Below are 19,708 nucleotides of genomic sequence, written 5' to 3' on the forward strand. Positions count from 1 at the left end.
GCAAAATCCAACAGACGAAGCTGGCCTTCCATCTTGCTGCGTTCCAAGCCTTCCTCGAACTGTACGAGAAAATGAAGCGATTCAACAGTTAAATCATACTAATCATGTTCCAAGCCTTCCTCAAACCTGTCTCTTATACACATCTAGATGTGTATAAGAGACAGCTTCAAGCCTCCTAGTGACGGGAGAGAATTGTCATGTTATACGATAAGGTTAAAGGCACTTTAATGCAAGTTACCTTAGAGATAAATATCCCATAAGGCTTCTTCAAGCCTCCTAGTATGGAGAAATGCAGGATCTCGTCTCTAGAAGGACGCGTGAGTGTTACGGTGCGAGATCTTGCCTTCGCTGCGCACGCAAAATCCAACAGACGAAGCTGGCCTTCCATCTTGCTGCGTTCCAAGCCTTCCTCAAACTGTACGAGAAAATGAAGCGATTCAACAGTTAAATCATACTAATCATGTTCCAAGCCTTCCTCAAACTGTACGAGAAAATGAAGCGATTCAACAGTTAAATCATACTAATCATGTTCCAAGCCTTCCTCAAACTGTGCAGGGGTCCAGAAAATTCAACATTCAAATCATACTGATCATGTTCTAAGCCTTCCTCAAACTGTGCGAGGGTCGAGAAAATGAAGCGATTCAACATTCAAATTGTACTAATCATGCTTCTCTTACATACTCCTATAGTAAGATAATGTATTAATATAGTAATCGAAATTCTGCTTTAAACTTTGTGAACCTTGACTAACTCCGACTAAGGTTATCCTCTATTATCGTTACAGAAAATTTGATACTTTTAATCTTTGAAGAATAAATTTGGCATCCGATAGTTATCATTAACAGGACGCTAGTAACAACGTTAATAAGCCAAATGTGAATATTTTTCACAATATTTTACGGTCGTCTTTAAGATTTAGTCTGGTCAACAGAAATGGAATCGATGAAAAAATTATATGTTCCATGTCAGAAAAATTTATAAAATAATCAGTAGAATGACAAGATGCTCGAAAATCGTCAGCCTGTAACACTAAAAATTTAAATAAACTTCTTACGATAGGAGTTAAATGAGGCTAAAAAAGTTTAAAAAAAAACTTTTTAACGTCCTCAAAAAAAAAAAAAACTTTTAACCTGACGAGGTTTAAAAAATCTGGCCATACTGATAAGACTGGCGCACCTGCTCCAAGAAGTTCATCATGACGTACCTGCTCCAAGAAGTTCATCATGACGTACCTGCTCCAAGAAGTTCATCATGACGGGGTCCATCTCGAAGTCAGTGAAGTGGTTGTTCACCCACAGCAGAACCACCCGCGTCACCAGGTTGCGCAGCGACTGGTTCTCGAACCTGCAAACATTGAATTGAATTTTTGTTCTCGAACCTGCAAACATTGAAGAATTTTTCAACGTCAGCTTTTTGAAGCAGAACTAAAAAACTTACAGACTGGTTCTCGAACCTGCAAACATTGAAGAATTTTTCAACGTCCGCTCTTTGGAATAAAAGTAAAAAACTTTCAGATTCACCAAACATTGACCATTGACCAATTTTTCAACGTCAGCTCTTTTAAGCAGAACTAAAAAAACTTACAGATTCACCTAATCTAGGGCCATACTTTCTCAAAACTCGCTAAGTGAACGTAAGTACTTACGCTCTATTTTCTTGTCTATGATTGGTGGATTTTGCTAAAATGGCCGTCAATGATTGGCTGATGAACTTACGATCTCTTAACTTTTTTTTAAAGCATAGGCCCTAGACATTATCGTATTGCTACGAGTTACAAAAATATCTCAAGCACTCGCCACTGTAAAAGTTATTCAATCACCCTACTAGTTAACGATTACTATGTCAAATTTGTCGCATGTAAAAGTTATTCAATCACTATACTAGTTAACAATCACTATACTAGGTAACAATCACCCTACTAGTTAACGATTACAATGTCAAACTTGTCGCATGTAAAAGTTATTCAACCACCCTACCTACTAGTTAACTTATACTAGTTAACGATTACAATGTCAGACTTGTCGCATGTAAAAGGTATTCAATCACTATACCTACTAGTTAACAATCACTATACTAATTAACAATTACAATGTCAAACTTGTCGCACGAGTGGCACTCACCACTGCAGGAGTTTCTCAGCCACGACCAAAGGACTCTTAAGGAAGGTTCTGTGCGTGAGCAAGAAGTCCTCCACGTAGGTAGGATCTATGCAGTTCTCGACCTCGATCAGCTGCAGCATCAGGCGCTCAGGAGTGCCCTGTGAACATTACAATTAAATTTAAGTCATTTCTAATTGATCCTACTGATATGAGTACTAAATACATATTAATTTATGTCATTTCTAAGATTCCAATGATACCTATGACATATGAGTACTAAATACATATTAATATAGGTAAGTCATTTCTAAGATCCCACTGATATGAGATATAAATAGTAAATACATACGTATTAATTTAAGTCATTTTTAAGATTCCACTAATAAGAGTACTAAATACATATTAAATTCAAGTCATTTCTAAGATCACTCTGATATGACATATGAGTACTAAATACATATTAATTTAAGTCATTTCTAAGATCCCACTGATACGAGTACTAAATACATATTAATTCAAGTCATTTCTAAGATTCCAATGATACCTATGACATATGAGTAGTAAATACATATTAATATGAGTCATTTCTAAGATCCCACTGATATGAATATGAGTACTAAATACATATAAATTTAAGTCATTTCTAAGATCCCACTGATATGACGTATGAGTACTAAATACATATTAATATAAGTCATTTCTAAGATCCCACTGATATGAATATGAGTACTAAATACATATTAATATAAGTCATTTCTAAGATCCCACTGATATGACATAGGAGTACTAAATACATATTAATTTAAGTCATTTCTAAGATCCCACTGATATGAGTACTAAATACATATCAATTTAAGTCATTTCTAAGATCCCACTGATATCAGTATTAAATACATATTAATTTTAATCATTTCTAAGATCCCACTGATATCAGTATACTAAATACATACAAGATAGCATCAGACATACACTTTAAAACAATTATTTTCATGCATAGAATAATTTCAGCTCAATTGCAAAGGCCCGGACTTTGTGTAATACGTGCGATTAATTCAAATTTCAAATGAGCTCAGCTTTAGTTAATGATTATATGTTAAAAAATTAATTGTTTTGGCAGTGAATCAAAGCATAAATAATATGAACTGGATTTGAAAGCAATAGTGATGGAACTAGTGGGTATTTTGCAGAAGAAATAACACCATGAGTTATATTACAGCTTCTTCTATGGTCGTGCTAGCGACAACGAGACTCGTTGAGATGGAACCGAGAAAAGAGCGCTTGTTACAATACATTGAATTAAGTACAGTACCTATATTGTACTGTACTGTGCATTAAACTCAGTACAGTATATTGTACTGTGCATAAAACTAAGTACAGTATAAGTTTTCAATCTTACTGTGCATTAAACTAAGTACAGTATATTGTACTGTAGTGTGCATTAAACTAAGTAAAGTATATTGTACTGTAGTGTACAGTAAACTCAGTACAGTATATTGTACTGTGCATAAAACTAAGTACAGTATATTGTACTGTGCATAAAACTAAGTATATTGTACTGTACTGTGCATTAAACTCAATACATTTTATTGGTTTTGTCCACGCCAGTTGAGTCAAAGCAGCTACCATCACACGGTATTAACATGACTTAGAATAACACAAGGGCGGATAGAAATAAATAACATGCCATATTCTAAGATTATACTTTTCAAGTGCAAAATCCTTAAGGTCTTAAAAATAACTGGTCGTCTTCATACATAAAGTCTTTACCATTTCACTCCATGATTTTGCTGGTCCGCAAATAAAGTATCCTCGAAAAACTCAAGTTTTATCGAAAAGCATTTCACAATCGTTGCACAATAACGGCATACCTTAATTACGATATTGCCTTGAAAAGCTCACTTTTTATCGAAAATCATTTTAGAACCATTGCATATAAAACGGCGTACCTTAATTACGATGTTGCCTTTTCTGTTCATAGCTTCGATATGTCGCTGTTCCATGACCAGCACGAGCTTGCCGTCTTCTTCCACCTTCTGCGTGTTTTCTTCCCCCTGATGCAGGATGCTGTAGTAATCGCTCTGTCTGATGCACACGAACTGACAGTCATCCACCATGCTTCTCATGACGCCAACGTGGTGCAGCTTGTCCATTGTTGGAGGGATGCCGAAACTGTAGGATAAGATAAATAAGTTATACGTTTACAAGCCATCTTGGCTTATTTAATTTAATAACAGTCATCTACCATACTTCTCATCACGCCAACGTGGTGCAGCTTGTCCATTGTTGGAGGGATGCCGAAACTGTAGGATAAGATAAATAAATTATACGTTTACAAGCCATCTTGGCTTATTTAATTTAATAACAGTCATCTACCATACTTCTCATGACGCCAACGTGGTGCAGCTTGTCCATTGTTGGAGGGATGCCGAAACTGTAAAGCAAGATAAATAAATTATACGTTTACAAGTCATCTTGGCTTATTTAATTTAATAACGGTCATCTACCATACTTCTCATCACGCCAACGTGGTGCAGCTTGTCCATTGTTGGTGGGATGCCGAAACTGCGAAGCAAGATAACTAGATTTTGCGCTTCATACGCTAAATTATACGTAAGTCATCTTGGCTTATTTAATTTCACAGTCATTCGCTTATAACCTGTCATCTTTCCTATGCCGAAACTGCGAGGTAAGATAAAAAGATTATACGCTTGTCAGTCAGCATGGCTTATTTAATTTTAAATTGTACGCTTATAACCTGTCATCTTTCCAAATTTACGTTTACTCCTATACGTTTTCAGTAACTTATTGACGTCATTTGTGAATGCGAAGTCTAAAATTTATCGATTAATAAGTTTTTTTTTTTAATTTCGTATTTCCTAACACGTCCTGCGTCGACTAAATTTTAATCAAGACAGTACAATTGATCGCCGTGATTCGCTATTAAGCTTACAAACAGAACAACGTTATTCAAAGCTATCCTTCACTAGAATCGAACTAAATGAATCACGTTGGGAACGAATGAGATATAATTTAGTGAACGACACTTTTAGCGCGACTGTACGTAGAAAATCTCGTGCCCGACGAGTGAATGTTCGCAGTACATCGCGTGTTTATCACGTCTAAATGCACACGACACATCGCGTGTATCACGTCTTTGCATCAGTATTTTTAAAATATTGTTACTGTTAGACAAATATATTCGGGTATAAACGTGTACGTATCACGTTTTGATGTGACATCATCAAGCAACAGCATCAGAAGCAACATCAAGCAACATGTTGCTTGACAGAAGCAAGCAACAGCATCGTACATCAGGTTGCCCAAATGAGGGCGGATGAACGATAACCAAAGGCGGCAATCCATCGTGGCCTGGGACTGCTACGTCCCAAACAAATACTAAGGATACTAAGGCATCAAAAAAACCATGTCGTGTGCATAATGAAATGCACACGTAGCCTCACGTGCCCCACGTAGCCTCACGTGCCCCACGTGCCCCACCTGTCGCCGAGATGCAGCTCGTAGGAGCCTGTGCTCGTCATGACCTGGACGTGGCCGTTGATGATGACGCTCCACGAGTCCAGCTCCTCGCCGTCGTTCATAAGAACCGTGCCGGCGTCCTCGACCACCGCGAACACCTACAACAAATGGTGCCGTTACAAACAACCATAGGTTATGTTCACAACTTAAAAACAACCATATGTTATGTTCAAAACTTAAAAACAACAATATGTTATGTTCAAAACTTAAAAACAACCATACATTATGTTCAAAACTTTGAGATCTCGACCAATGCAAACACCTGCCATCCAATGGTGCCGTTAACAACTAGCATAGGTTATGTTCACAACTTAAAAACAATCATACGTTATGTTCAAAACTTTGAGATCTCGGACCAATGCCAACACCTGACAACGAATGGTACCGTTAAAAACAACCATACATTATGGTGCCGTTAAAAATAATCATGCGTTATGTTCAAAACTTTGAGATTTCGACCAATGCCCACACGTGCCAACAAATTGTACCGTTCAAACCAACCTCATGGTTTATTTAAGCTTTTGAAAAAGCGAACCACCAAATTGTACCGTTAAAAACATACGTTATGTTCAAGATTTTTAAAATGCAAACGCCGTAATGGTCGCTCAGGTTTGTTGAAACAATTGCTATATTGTCTTTTAGACTATGAACAATTGACGCATATTTATTCTGAAATATATTCCTTTTGACAGCTAGACTCTTCCAGAAGAAAAAAACGTTTTAATAAACGGTAGAAAAATGTTTTTTCATACAAATTTTTTCATCTCAAATGAAATGATAATCGCGACGACATATCATGGATACCAGCAACCAAAGTGTCATCACTGATCAATACAATTGGCACATGACTCCTCTGACAGCCTAAGTCTTGTCGGGAAAGGCAAGGAGTTGTTGGGTGGAGAGATTTACATAAACGTGACACTCAAGGAAGTGGATTGATGTCACTTAAAGAAGTGATTCAATGACACTCAAAGAAGGGAACCGAAGCCATCCAAAGAAGTGAACCGAAGCCATCCAAAGAAGTGAACCGAAGCCATCCAAAGCAGTGAACCGAAGCCATCCAAAGCAGTGAACCGAAGCACTCAAAGCAGTGAAGCGATGCTACCCAAAAAAGTGATTAAATGCCACTTAGAAAAAAGAATGCCTTACTAACCATTGCTTGACACACTCCCTTACTAACCATAGCTTGACACATGGCTCTTCTGACAGCCAAAGTCTTGTCAGCGAAGGCCTTAAGTCGCTGTGTAAACTCCAGCAGAACTTTGATGTCGTCTTCTGTTCGCTCGCTGGGATCCTTCTCCAGACACTCACGTACAGCGTCGCGCACGGCCATCGTCTGGGCAAACAGTACATTCTTTATAATTTGCAATACATTTTAATTGATAAAGCTTTATTAAAACAACGTCTGGGAAAAAAGTACATTTTTTGTAACGTGCAATACATTTTAATTCATAAAGCTTTATTAAAACATCGTCTGGGCAAACAGAACATTTTTTTATAATATGCAATACATTTTTATTAATAAAGCTTTATTAAAACATCGTCTAGGCAAACAGTACATTTTTTATAACGTGCAATACATTTTAATTAATAAAGCTTTATTAAAACGTCGTCTGGGCAAACCGTACAATCTTGATAACGTGCAATCCATTTTTATTCATAAAGCTTTATTAAAACTATAATATGAAGTGAAATGTCCTTCAGCAAGATAAGTATTTGAAGGCAGCAATGCACGCCACGCTCGATAATTTAGCAAGGATGGACGAACCAATGAAGATTTTATAGAACATCTTGACGCCTTTATAATAAATTAACTTAAAAGCGCAGATTAAATTACGGTTTAAGCCTGCAATTAATATAACTAATACCTCAATCTCCTCTGCTGAAAGAACAAATAATTGAAATGAGTAAATCACTAGGCCTTTTTTCGATAAGTCTAACTATTTCAAGAAGAATATAGTACCTGTATTTTTATCAAAAACTAAGAATTTCTTAAAGCATATGCTTGACATTCCATGAAAATTCTACTTTTGTTTATTGAAAGTAATATTTCGCTAATTACCTAAGTATTCTATCAGCAGTTCCCATAATTTCTCTTAACTCTGAGGCTACACAGTGCATATTTATAAACTTTTATAAATATATGCTTCTCTGTTAGAAAAATTACCGTTAACGGTATTACCGGCGTTTCAGTGGCCGGTCGGCAGGTGAAAAGAAACACCGTGTGGCCGTTTTTATTCTAATTTAACACTAGAAATCCGTAAAACATCTGATAAAAACGGCGAAACTGTTTATTTTCACGGGGCGACCGGCCACTAGAACGCCAGTGGAACCGTTTTTTCACCGTTATTTCTAACAGTGTGCTTCTCCGTTCTCACCTCAATGGTTTCTGCGAGATCTTCTTCGTCCGAGTCTACGACGCTCTCCATGAGCCCCGAGAGATCGACATCATCATGGTCGAGAGAGTGTACCGAGTGGCACATTGTATCTGACCCTGAGTACGCACTCGAAGTATCACTTCCTTCACGCCCTCCACTCGCAAGACTGCCCCGAGACCGGACACCGCGCACCAGGTCCGGTAAATAAGACTCTGAAGACTGCGAAGAGTTCCCAGTCATAGCTGGACCGGGACTGGTTGATGATACGTGTATGGGTTGTTGGTGTAATGTGTGCTCTGTGTTAATGGGAACGGATTGTGTGTGTGGTGCAGCACCACAATGGGGGTCATACTGATGATTGTTGTGGTGCATAGCACGATGCTGAGATGGGATATGTTGTTGCAGGGGAGGCGGCTCGTGGCTATGGGGTATAGGAGGTGGATTAGAACTTGACCGAGCCACGGCGCCATTAGAGGTGTGACGTTGTTGTGGTCCATAGTGCTGTTGGTGACGCGAGTTATTGTGCTGTTGGTGGTGTTGATGATGGTGGTGGTGCTGTTGAGTATGCATGTTTATATTATGGTAGTTGTTGCCGTAATGTTGTCTGTGTTGAGTTTTGTTGTCAGGATCCAAGGCTAAAAGTCGGTCTACGTTGAAGGGATTGGAGCCCGACCGAGCCTGATGTTGCTGCTGCTGCTGCTGGATGCCGATCCCAGGCCGCATAATCTGAACATCAGGGTAGTCGATCTGGAAAACAACGGAGAGTCAATGATATTGAAATTATTTCGTTATCAGTGAGTTCCTAGAGAGGAATAGACGAATTTTTTGGCAAATTGAAGAGAAAAAGCAGTCAATCTGTGGTGTCTGAACATTAAAGTACTTAAGATAAACTTCATACCTTAATTTATGAAAATTATTATAACAATGTCGTTAACAATGATGATTAATACACAATTATTAAATTCCCAAATACTGATGTAGAAGGCAGATCTGAAAATAATTAGGATTTTCAAAAGCTCCTATAAAAATAAAAAGGTGCTAATTCAAGGACTCTGTCGTTGTCTGCCAAGAGAACGACATCCTGCGAGGAGAGAGAACCGTATCCTGCTATAGGAATGTATCCGAAAAATAATGTTGAGCGCAAATTTCAATTAAAAGCCGTTTATTTCCACATTCATATAACCCGCCGTAATCTATCGTTGGCATACGTTAGTGCATATATAAATCCTTCAAAATCTTTAATAATAAAAACTTTGCGAACGCTCTTGAATGGAAAATAAAAATAATCGCATTAAATTTTTTCTCGATTCTTCCACCGATATAAAGTTAGTTAAAAATTGTCTTCCAGAAATGCACCTCCATACAACCAAACAAGATGGATACCGAAAAAATATAATGACTTATAAAAAAAGCAACATTTAGCTTGTCGTAAATAGGGAAGCAGCATTAAATTGACTTTTATTATGTATTAAACGTAAGCCTCGTCGTGAGCTGTCACACACACGCAGCAAGGCCGACCTGAGGGCCGCCCTGCTGTCCTGAGCAACATCGATCTCGAGGGCAGGTATACTGAGGGTAGCGACTCTTGTAAACCAATTGATGGTCAGCAGCATTAGTGGTAGAAGAGGCAGTGGTGGTGGTAGCTGGTATTGGTAGTCGTGGTACTAGTGGTATGGGTGGTAGTGGTGGTAGTAGTAGAGGTATGGGTGGTAGTAGAGGTATGGGTAGTAGCGGCAGGTCAATAGTATTCAGAGAGTCTATGTCAGTAGAATGAGTAAGTATATGGTAAAAGTGTCAGGTATGCTGTAAGCAAAAATGGTATATATAGAGGCGAGATTTGCAAAATAGCGGTAAAAGTATTGATACATATATAGATGTACTCACACACTAAATTACAGATACACAAACGAATTGATGCATAGAAGAACTGATGCATAGAAGAACTGATGCATAGAAGAACTGATGCATAGAAGAACTGATGCATAGAAGAACTGATGCATAGAAGAACTGATGCATAGAAGAACTGATGCATGGAAGCATCGATAGAGGAAGTCGGACTTTGTTATTTTATGAGTGCAGCAAGATGTGACGGCGAATAACGATGTCTCGTTGCATACGTTGGTCACAGAGCATTGGGGACAAATGTTTTACAGTTAGAGAAGCAGCGCAAATTTCGGTACCATTTAATTATCAGTGATGGTAATTAATCCATTAAAATGTGTAGGGTTCAGTATAATTCGAAGCAATTCAGTAGGTATCGGCGCTTCGCACATACCACTTCCTTAATTTCAGCGAACTTCCGGCGACGCAGTCTAGAAAAAATTGATGTTTTCAAGTTCAACAAACTCGAAGTTGAGAGAGTTGGACGGCTTCAACAACACATGAATACTGAAATGAAAAAATAATATACGAGAGGTTAGGATCAAATAATTGGGAATGATAAGACTTAGAACTTCAGTAAAGATCTTGCATCGAAGTCTTTAATACAAAAATAATAATAACAAAAAGAAGCCTAAATATATTTTGAAAATTTTACATAAAAACGAGACATTACAGCGTGTACAAAACCGAATAAGCTACTGTAGAACTGGTGCAAGAGTCTTGGTAGAATAAATACAGTAAACAACAGAAATTTAGAAAGTTTTAAAGGGCCAAAGACTGTCAAAAGACACCATGGGAGCGGGTAAGACTAGAGAACTTCAGTAAGACAATCCGACTGACACAGAATCACTTAAATGGAGGAAAACATTTAAAAATCTTCGAGCGGCGATTTTAAGCTGCCATTTGTACGTTTACGACTATTTTTTGGTAACATATGATTAACATGATAGACATAGTTAGGGCGCTCAAATGGCAAAGAATTATATACATTTTTGACAACCTGAATTCGAGTACGCTCATATCTACGATCACTGCAGAAGCCGTTGAAAATCGAATAAGCTTAAAACTGAAAAGAATTTTGCTATGAATTTATGTTTTCTCTTAGTGAAAATGATTGATTTTAACGCAGTTAACACTTAATTGATGTTAAATTACTGAGTTGTTATGTAGTTTGACAAAATGATTGATGTTAACGCAGTTAACAGTTAAGTGATGTTAAATTAGTGAGTTGTTATGTAGTCTGACAAAATGATTGATGTTAACGCTTTTAACAGCTAAGTGATGTTAAATTAGCGAGTTGTTATGTAGTTAGACAAAATGATTGATGTTAACGCTTTTAACACTTAATTGATGTTAAATTTGTTAGTTGTTATGTAGTTTGACAAAATGATTGATGTTAATTGAGTTAACAGTTAAGTGATGTTAAATTTGTGAGTTGTTATGCAGTTTGACAAGTATACATATTCTAACTACATAAAAAGCACTGCTATACGTTGCTATTTGACCTGGTGACCTTTGCTGGAGTGTAAGGCTGCGCACTAAAGAGGCTATGCGCGCTTGCTGGTCTCTCGCAAAATGCTGCCGCTTTTCGATTTGTGAGCCGCAGTTGTATATATATATCACTTGACAATATTAAAGAAAGTTTTTAAATTAAAATTGTAATTTTATATAAAGGGCATTTCCATTCGAGGTAAGTAATGCTAGGTGGCATTACGGGATTTGCGATATAACTTTATGAATACAGCATAAGCTTGACGAAAGTAATACGGCACCAGTACGACTATGCTAAACTGGCGTCAAAGAGACAACAATGTGTCACCAAAAAGGTGACGATGTGGCACCAACACGTCGACAATACGGCACCAGTCGACAACAATAAAACCTCTTATCAATACAGTTTTAGCATGGCAACAAAAATGCGGAAACAGTATTAATTCTAAAATATTTATAGACGACAGTAATACGGAAAACAAACAATGACAACAGTTCAAAATAGCAATTTGTTCATATACGTTTGGGTCATTCGAATTAATTCTGTTAAAAACGTCAAGCCGAGCAATCAAATTCTGTGACATCGCTGAAATGAATAAAAACCAATAAAACGATCACGAATAATTTTTGCACCGAAGCATTACCATGTGCAAAATTGTATGCGGTTATTCGTCATCGGTCGATATAGCACAGCATCTAAAAAATTATATTTGGGTAAAGGTTGCATGTAACATCAATAAGGAGGAAAAATTTACAATATTATGATTTTTAATTAAAAACGTACCTTAGATTTGCCGTGTTAAAAGAGACATATACTGCAACTGGATGGTCTTTGGTTTTGTCAAACTTAAGGTCTCATTCCCTTCGGCTTCATTCTCATCGATTTTAATTACTAATTCATCAAAAATTCAAGAGCGCTTAGATTTTATACACTCAGTCAAGTGTGTCAAAAGCAGGCCTCATTTTGTGGGCTTTCTAACATAAGTTTCAATTTCAAATGCACGCACCTTTCGTACGAATTAAGTAACACTTTTAACTACATACGAAATCTAAGTCGGAAGCCTCATATGCACAGACATGGAATTTTGTGAACAGTATCATTCCTGTCTACCTCATATAGCCGATAATTGCTCGTAGAGCTTCGTTGCATTCTTAAACTTGAAAAATAAAAAATCTTATCGTCAAGCTTTGGGCCCATACCTTCAAAAAAAGTTAAGAGATCGTAAGTTCATCAGCCAATCATTGACGGCCTTTCAAGCAAAATCCACCAATCATAGACAAGAAAATAGAGCGTAAGTACTTACGTTCACTTAGCGAGTTTTGAAAGTATGGCCCCATGCCCATAGAATCCAACAACATCTGATTGTAAAATTGTCATGTTTCTTACAAAAGTAACATAATCGTGAAGCTTCGTGGTTGATACAATACTTGATCTTAAAGCATACCGTACATATAAACCACAGCGGTAAAATCAAGGCTATGAAAACCGCATACCGTACAGAGACAAATTAAAAGCAGAGTAAAAATATCGATGGCGAACACTTTGGCAGCCAGAGGCCTCGTAATGTAGTCCTAAATTTCCAGCATGATAGAACAGAAAAACTTATCAACACTTTAAGAGTGAATCGCTATCAGATGATAAGTTATTCGTATTTATATCGCCATATATATGGTGTTAGGCACTGTAATCTAAATCCGTCTATATTAGTAATTTTAGAATTCGTAAAGTACTTCATTATTCGAATTAAGATACTGAATTACATGTCATTACAACCGTTGAATGAATGAAGAAAAATCTCTAAATGAATTCACCGACATTGAAAACAAAAGTCGATATATATCTTATATACCTAGTAAATAAAATTCGAATGCTAAGCGATTGTTTCACCGAAACTAAGAGTACCAAATTAAAGGATGCACGAAGAACTGATAAGAGAACTACACAGAAAAAAAGGGGAGTGCCAACACACAATTCCAGTGCCTGTTTTGGGACAAAAAAAAAAACGGAATACCTATATGCACAAATGCAGAGCGCTCAAATGTCAAATACAGATAACAAAGTTAAATACGACAATAAAGAGACAATAAAACGAGAAAGTGAAAACACGAAGTCCCGTTCACATAACAATCCTCTGTTCACCGCGGACACTATTTGAGGGCAAAACTCACCATAACCATTAGTGGCACACTTTTAATTGAAATAAGAGTGAGTAATTCATGGATAAAATACAACCAAAATACATTCTAGGCACTGAATTCTCTGTATAAAATCCCATGACTGGCACTCCGATGTAATGGCTGACGTACGCAACAAGAAACGCATACACATACATCCACCACACACATACACACGTACATCCACCACAGACGCAGCGCTACTGATGAACTTCCCTCAGTCTGACCCTCACTTCAGCGTACAGTAGAACGGAGGACAGCGATAACGGGGAGGCAGATATATAAGCGCGAAAAGAGAGCTGGGTCTCTCTTCCGCTCTCGCTCGTCGAACCTCAGCAAACGTTGCTTTCGGTTCATTCAACGCTCCATGTATTCAATTCATTTTAAAGATAGCGTCACAAACTTAATGTGGTTTCAATTGAAATACGTAAGAAAATATTGTCAACAGACAGGAGTGGTTACTCGTACTAATATATTAATTAGAGTTACACTAGGACTGGCCAAGAGCAAGCACAAGTCTCAAAGGACACGTCTCCTTCAATTGGACGCCTGATAGCGAGTGCAACATCAACAAGTATCGATCAGAAATTTCGACACCTACGAAGAATACGCCTACGCAATTTATACGGTCACGCGAATCTAACATTTTATCAAGAACTTCGTTTAGGCTCTTGAACAGAGGTAATTCAAGGTCTTCGTAATTTGTTATACGACAATTTTTAACACAGCACATCGCCTACAGATGTATCGATGGTTTCCAGTTCTTTAGACATTAATATAATTCCAGGCTTGCATATATGCTCAAGCTGGAAGCACAAGTACAATGGAAAGAAAAAAAATATAACTAAGTACTCACTGCAGTGAGTGACAGAGAGCGCATTTTCTCGTCGACGAAAACTTGAGGTCACGGACGGACGGGCGGACGGACAGACAGACAGACGGACGGACAGACGGACAGACAGACAGACGGACATGGCGAGCCCAATAGTGCATTTTTTCTATAAATGAGAAAATGCGCTAAGAACATACAATTCAAGTTAAGCTCCGTTCTTCGTTAACAAATTTGCTAGTATAAGGAGGCGTTACATAGGCAATTGCTTATGCAATAACCAGGTTTACCTCATTTGGAAGCGTTTAGCAACAATCATGCATTTGTTTTAATGAGAATATACATGGGCTTTATTCTTCCTGACCTTACTGTTCTCAAGCGCTGGACGTGCAACACATGTAGCATACGCTAGAGTGTGTATATAATACGCATATAAAATTTATGGAGACTTGAGGGAGGGTAATTTTCGACACAATCCCTGAACTGTAATCCACAATACCCAAGAGTAAGGGTACGCACACAGTGAAAGCAGGTTGCCAGCGTGCTGGTTACCTGCACAGGCTGGCGCCTGAAGCCATAGACTACAGAAGCCTATTCGTACAGGTTTTCACTGTGAATACTTACATTATTATCCTATGTTCATTCTTGTGGCAGGTTGGAGCAGGTTGCCCGCGCTGGCAAACCTGCTTCCACTGTGTGGGTACCCTAACGCTGGGATAATTCTAAGAAGATCAATTCGGTCGCTGACCTCGACAAAGAGGTAAATGGCACTTTAAGAGCTACGTAGCTATGAAGACAGGTAATTATGAAGAATTAACAGTGATCTTCTAGAATGTAAGATGAAAATCGTTAAGATTATGCTCCGCGCACAAAGGCTAAAGACAATCACGAAGAATAAGCAATAGTTCGTGGGATTTTGAGCAATCACGTTTCTGAAGATGCGGTTTTACCTTATCGTCACCTCATCCGATGGCAGGAGGGGGAGAAGAGAGCTCGGCCGCACCCACGCGTATAAGAGAACAACCTGGGCCCATACTTTCAAAAAAAGTTAAGAGATCGTAAGTTCATCAGCCAATCATTGACGGCCTTTCATGCAAAATCCACCAATCATAGACAAGAAAATAGAGCGTAAGTACTTACGTTCACTTAGCGAATTTTGAAAGTATGGCCCCTGGTAACTTAGGAAATTGCAGAGAGCAAACAAGTAATCTCGGTAAGTTTCAGTGAACGAAGAGGCGATATCAGGAATTGTAGAGAGCAATCTAGGAATCTTCGGAATCATGTGAACAAACTCAAAATCCCAGGAACAAAATAAAAAAAACTGCCCGAAATTGAGGAAATTGCAAAAAAGAAACCAGCAAAGTTTAAAATCTCAAAAGGAAAACAGCGAGCTCGACAAATTGCAAAGAAATACCTATAATAATTCTGGAGATTGTGTAGAAAAAAAAACGTTGTATATCATGCAAACTGAGGTCGATTTAAGCATCCATCCTTCTGTTATTTTTTTGTACGCAAGCAAAAACTAGCAAGATAAAGAATAATTTTTTGGAAACAATTCTAAATGAAAATAATACAAAAAACATCATATTTTATTAAATAATTGAATTTTGTGATTGCCAACGTATTAAACAAAGTGATAATGCAAAATAATACATTTTAACAAAACACGAGCAACAATATTAATACCGGTATATATTAAATTAACTATAATCAATCAAATTGCATTCAGGAATGTGACATGAATTGAACACATCACTCGCAAGAGTCAGAGAAAGCAGAACTAATCAATCAAATTGCATTCAAGAATGAGACATAAAATGAATACAATAATACATCAAGTTTCATTCAAGAATGTGACATAAATTGAATACATTACTCGTAGGAGTCAGAGAAAGCAGAACTAATCAATCAAATTGCATTCAAGAATGAGACATAAAATGAATACAATAATACATCAAGTTTCATTCAAGAATGTGACATAAATTGAACACATTACTCGTATAGGAGTCAGAGAAAGCAGAACTAATCAATCAAATTGCATTCAAGAATGAGACATAAAATGAATATAATAATACATCAAGTTTCATTCAAGAATGTGACATAAATTGAACACATTACTCGTATAGGAGTCAGAGAAAGCAGAACACGCACGACAGAGCAGGGACATATTCCACATGAGCGATCGTCAAGGCCAGCACAGGAGCGAGGGCTGGTCGGGAGGTGTAGGCCTGAGACGTGGCATCTGCATGACATCACGTGGACGACGACGCACGTGACCACGAGCACCGCAACGACGCACGTGCTCGATCACGAAAAGCGGAATGACGCACGTGGTCGATCACGAAAAGCGGAACGATGCACGTGGTCGATCACGAAAAGCGGAACGACGCACGTGCTCGATCACGAAAAGCGGAACGACGCACGTGCTCGATCACGAAAAGTGGAATGACGCACGTGATATACCAGCACGGAGCACATGAATCGTGTCACTCGTGCTAGTCGCCTACACATGGATTCAACATATTGCTGACGAATTCGTACGAATTCGTTGTGTAGCAGACGAATTCACATGAATCATATCATATCTTTTCGGACACGATCACATTATCAGTAGCGCATCTACGTCGCCTCTCCTTTTAATATGAGTAAGACAATCTGACCTCATACACGCGTATCATTTTGTTTACAGCTACAAATCCTAGACATATAGTGAAGCCAGCGTTGATGATTAACTTGTTCCAACCAGCAGGGCCAACTCTCTGATTTCGACCACAATTTTCACGACTAGCAGAAGGTCTGGAACTTGCAACTCGCTGCTCCAATGTTGGCTATCTTAACCAGTGGGCTACCCCATATAAATGACGTCATGAACATTTTAAACAAATACATCAATTTGATATGGTAACCTTTATTCTCTATTAACACTAGTAGAAGCGATCGAATGGCTACATAGCAGGTTACATAATCCATTATCTTCTTTGGGCAAACGAGTAGAATTCAAGTTGAAAACAAAGTTAACAGAAAAAGGGCACACAAGTTAAAATACAAACGAAACCTAGGGTAAACATTTCATTCCAAGAGTAAACAAGGAACTATTGCGATTTTTTTTCTCTCACCGAAAATACATTTAACTGTGGTGTGGTCAGATGTAAATGGGTCGTAACAAGGAGTGCATTTAATTTTGCATTCACAAATCAATGTTTCTATAATCGCTCAAGTATTGTTAGGGTAAGATTCTTAGTTCAAAGTGGATGTTGGCCTGAAGAATGAAGAAAAGAACGAAATAACTGGTTACTCTGCACAACAATGATATAATAAATAAATAGATGAATAAATTGCATGCATACATTGATCAATAAATAAAAGATGAAGTCTAGACGATGCAAGCACAACAATTATATAGTAAATCCAGCAAAGTGTAAATTTGATACATTGATCATTAAATAAAAGATGAAGTCTAGGCGATGCAACTCACCGCGATGACGGACGAGGTCTCCAGAATGAGGCACTCGTTAGTGCGTCGGCGACCGCCTCCAGAGGGCTTCCCGAAACTGCAATGAAAAATGGAATGCGTTGAAATTTTTTTACAAAGTTTTGTTGAAGGGAAAACTGCGCAATTTTTGTTACAAAAAATAATGCATAGAAATTTGATCCAGGATAAAAAAAAAACAAGAAAGAAGCCATATACTTACAGATGGAATGGCAGAGGGAATGGAAAGACGTTGGAAATTCGAAAAATCAGATCGATATGTGCCTAAATATGACGTTGTCTTTCTCCAATCGTTAGCGCGATTTTTTTTCATTGTTAGCTTAATAACAAAGTAAAATATAATGTCATGGCTTTGGTATGCATCAAAAGGTTCTTTATATGGGATACCCGTGAATAAATACCACTATAAAGTAGATTGCGAATAGAAAATTAAATACATCAGTGTCGAATATTACATTTTAAGCGCCATAATAAAATGACAAATAAATGCTCGACATCCGAAAGCGATACAGTGTATATAAGGAAGACTGTTATTTTCTCCTTGCACTTTTCGAATTTAGTTAAGACGCGTGTTTGTGAATAGATCCAGTGGGAACAGCGTCATATTTTCAACATAAGATTAGCGACTGAGTCATTCTAAACAATAATGATTTAATGAACGATAATGATAATAATGAACAACATCATACCAAAATTTTTGAGAATAATTCTATTGAGCAACGTACTTTCTTTCTAGTAATAATTTTTATTCCTGTATTGATCCCTCGCTGGAAGATTGGAACCCATCGCTATCAATAGGCAACAGTTTCTAAAATTCTGCGGACAATATCACAGTTACCCCAAAAGTCGCTAGTTTTCTATAGGTCGCGCTTGGCCCCCGCCTCTCCTCACCCCTACAGCTTCACTACGCCCGAACGCACACTCTTTTCTTAAACTCTTCATGGAAATAATCTAAAAAAGCAATTCTGATAATAAGATAAATTTAAAAGAATCACGGCATTTCATAGATCAAACTAAAGAATGAGGAAAATAAATTGAATTATTGAATTGAAGCTCTGACAATTGAAAATGAGTTGAAACAAATGAGGTTGGGGGTTGGCGCCTACGCATGGCCTCCCTCATCTGGAGCCCTGCGCATGCAGAGCGACGCTGGCTTGTGCTCCGGAGTATAGAGGATTTAAATCTTCCATGAAGGATCGCTCCAGGCTTACGCAGGGTCTTGTCATCCGCTTTTATTAGCTTACAGAAAAACACACTCATCAAAATAATAACTTAGAAAATATCTATAAAGTAAACAATATGATATTTGAACTTAATTCAAGGTAGATGCGGAGTTAAAATCAATAATAAATGATATTCCAACGTTAACTTATCATGAAATTCGCGTAAAAATATAATGACAACAACATATAAATTTTTTAGAGCAAAAAACATGATGGTAAATAAAATGTAGCTCATTAATATTCAACTTTTAGTGCTCACGTTCATTTTGAACACGAGTCATGATCATGAGTATTTGCCTGCATGAAATCTATGGGGGTATCAGTCGAATTATTAATATATACAAACACGATGTTAAACAAATCAATTTAACGGGATGCGTAGCTCGAATGAATTGATGCTATTGTTGGAAGATGTGATGATGTTACACGCGGAAATGATGCTGCAAGTTGTGGTGATGTTGCAAGTGGTGGTAACGATGTTCCACGTAACGGCGATGTTACAAGTGATGCAAAGATGGTTTTACAACAATTGCAGGGGTTACAACGTATTCTGTGTTACGAGGTTACAAGTCATTACACTTGTTATTATTGTTGAAATGTGCCTT

General features: G+C 37.7%; 1 protein-coding gene across 1 annotated transcript in view; it reads right to left on the reverse strand.

The window, feature by feature from the left end:
• LOC108680204 (rap guanine nucleotide exchange factor 2) overlaps positions 1 to 17,924 on the reverse strand; it is a 41,129-nt gene extending 23,205 nt beyond the window's left edge. Inside the window, exons 1-8 of the mRNA XM_047882890.1 lie at positions 17,866 to 17,924; positions 8,015 to 8,761; positions 6,817 to 6,972; positions 5,598 to 5,734; positions 4,046 to 4,268; positions 2,121 to 2,257; positions 1,233 to 1,344; positions 239 to 415 (exon numbers count right to left, since the gene is read on the reverse strand). Of these exons, the coding sequence (XP_047738846.1) occupies positions 239 to 415; positions 1,233 to 1,344; positions 2,121 to 2,257; positions 4,046 to 4,268; positions 5,598 to 5,734; positions 6,817 to 6,972; positions 8,015 to 8,737 (1,665 nt within the window). The 5' untranslated portion in view covers positions 8,738 to 8,761; positions 17,866 to 17,924. The remainder of the gene's footprint in view (positions 1 to 238; positions 416 to 1,232; positions 1,345 to 2,120; positions 2,258 to 4,045; positions 4,269 to 5,597; positions 5,735 to 6,816; positions 6,973 to 8,014; positions 8,762 to 17,865) is intronic.
• Between the last annotated feature and the right edge of the window lie 1,784 nt (positions 17,925 to 19,708).

This window comes from Hyalella azteca, unplaced genomic scaffold (genome assembly GCF_000764305.2).
Source record: "Hyalella azteca isolate HAZT.00-mixed unplaced genomic scaffold, Hazt_2.0.2 contig11575, whole genome shotgun sequence".
In the NCBI taxonomy this organism is placed as follows: Eukaryota; Metazoa; Arthropoda; class Malacostraca; order Amphipoda; family Hyalellidae; genus Hyalella; species Hyalella azteca.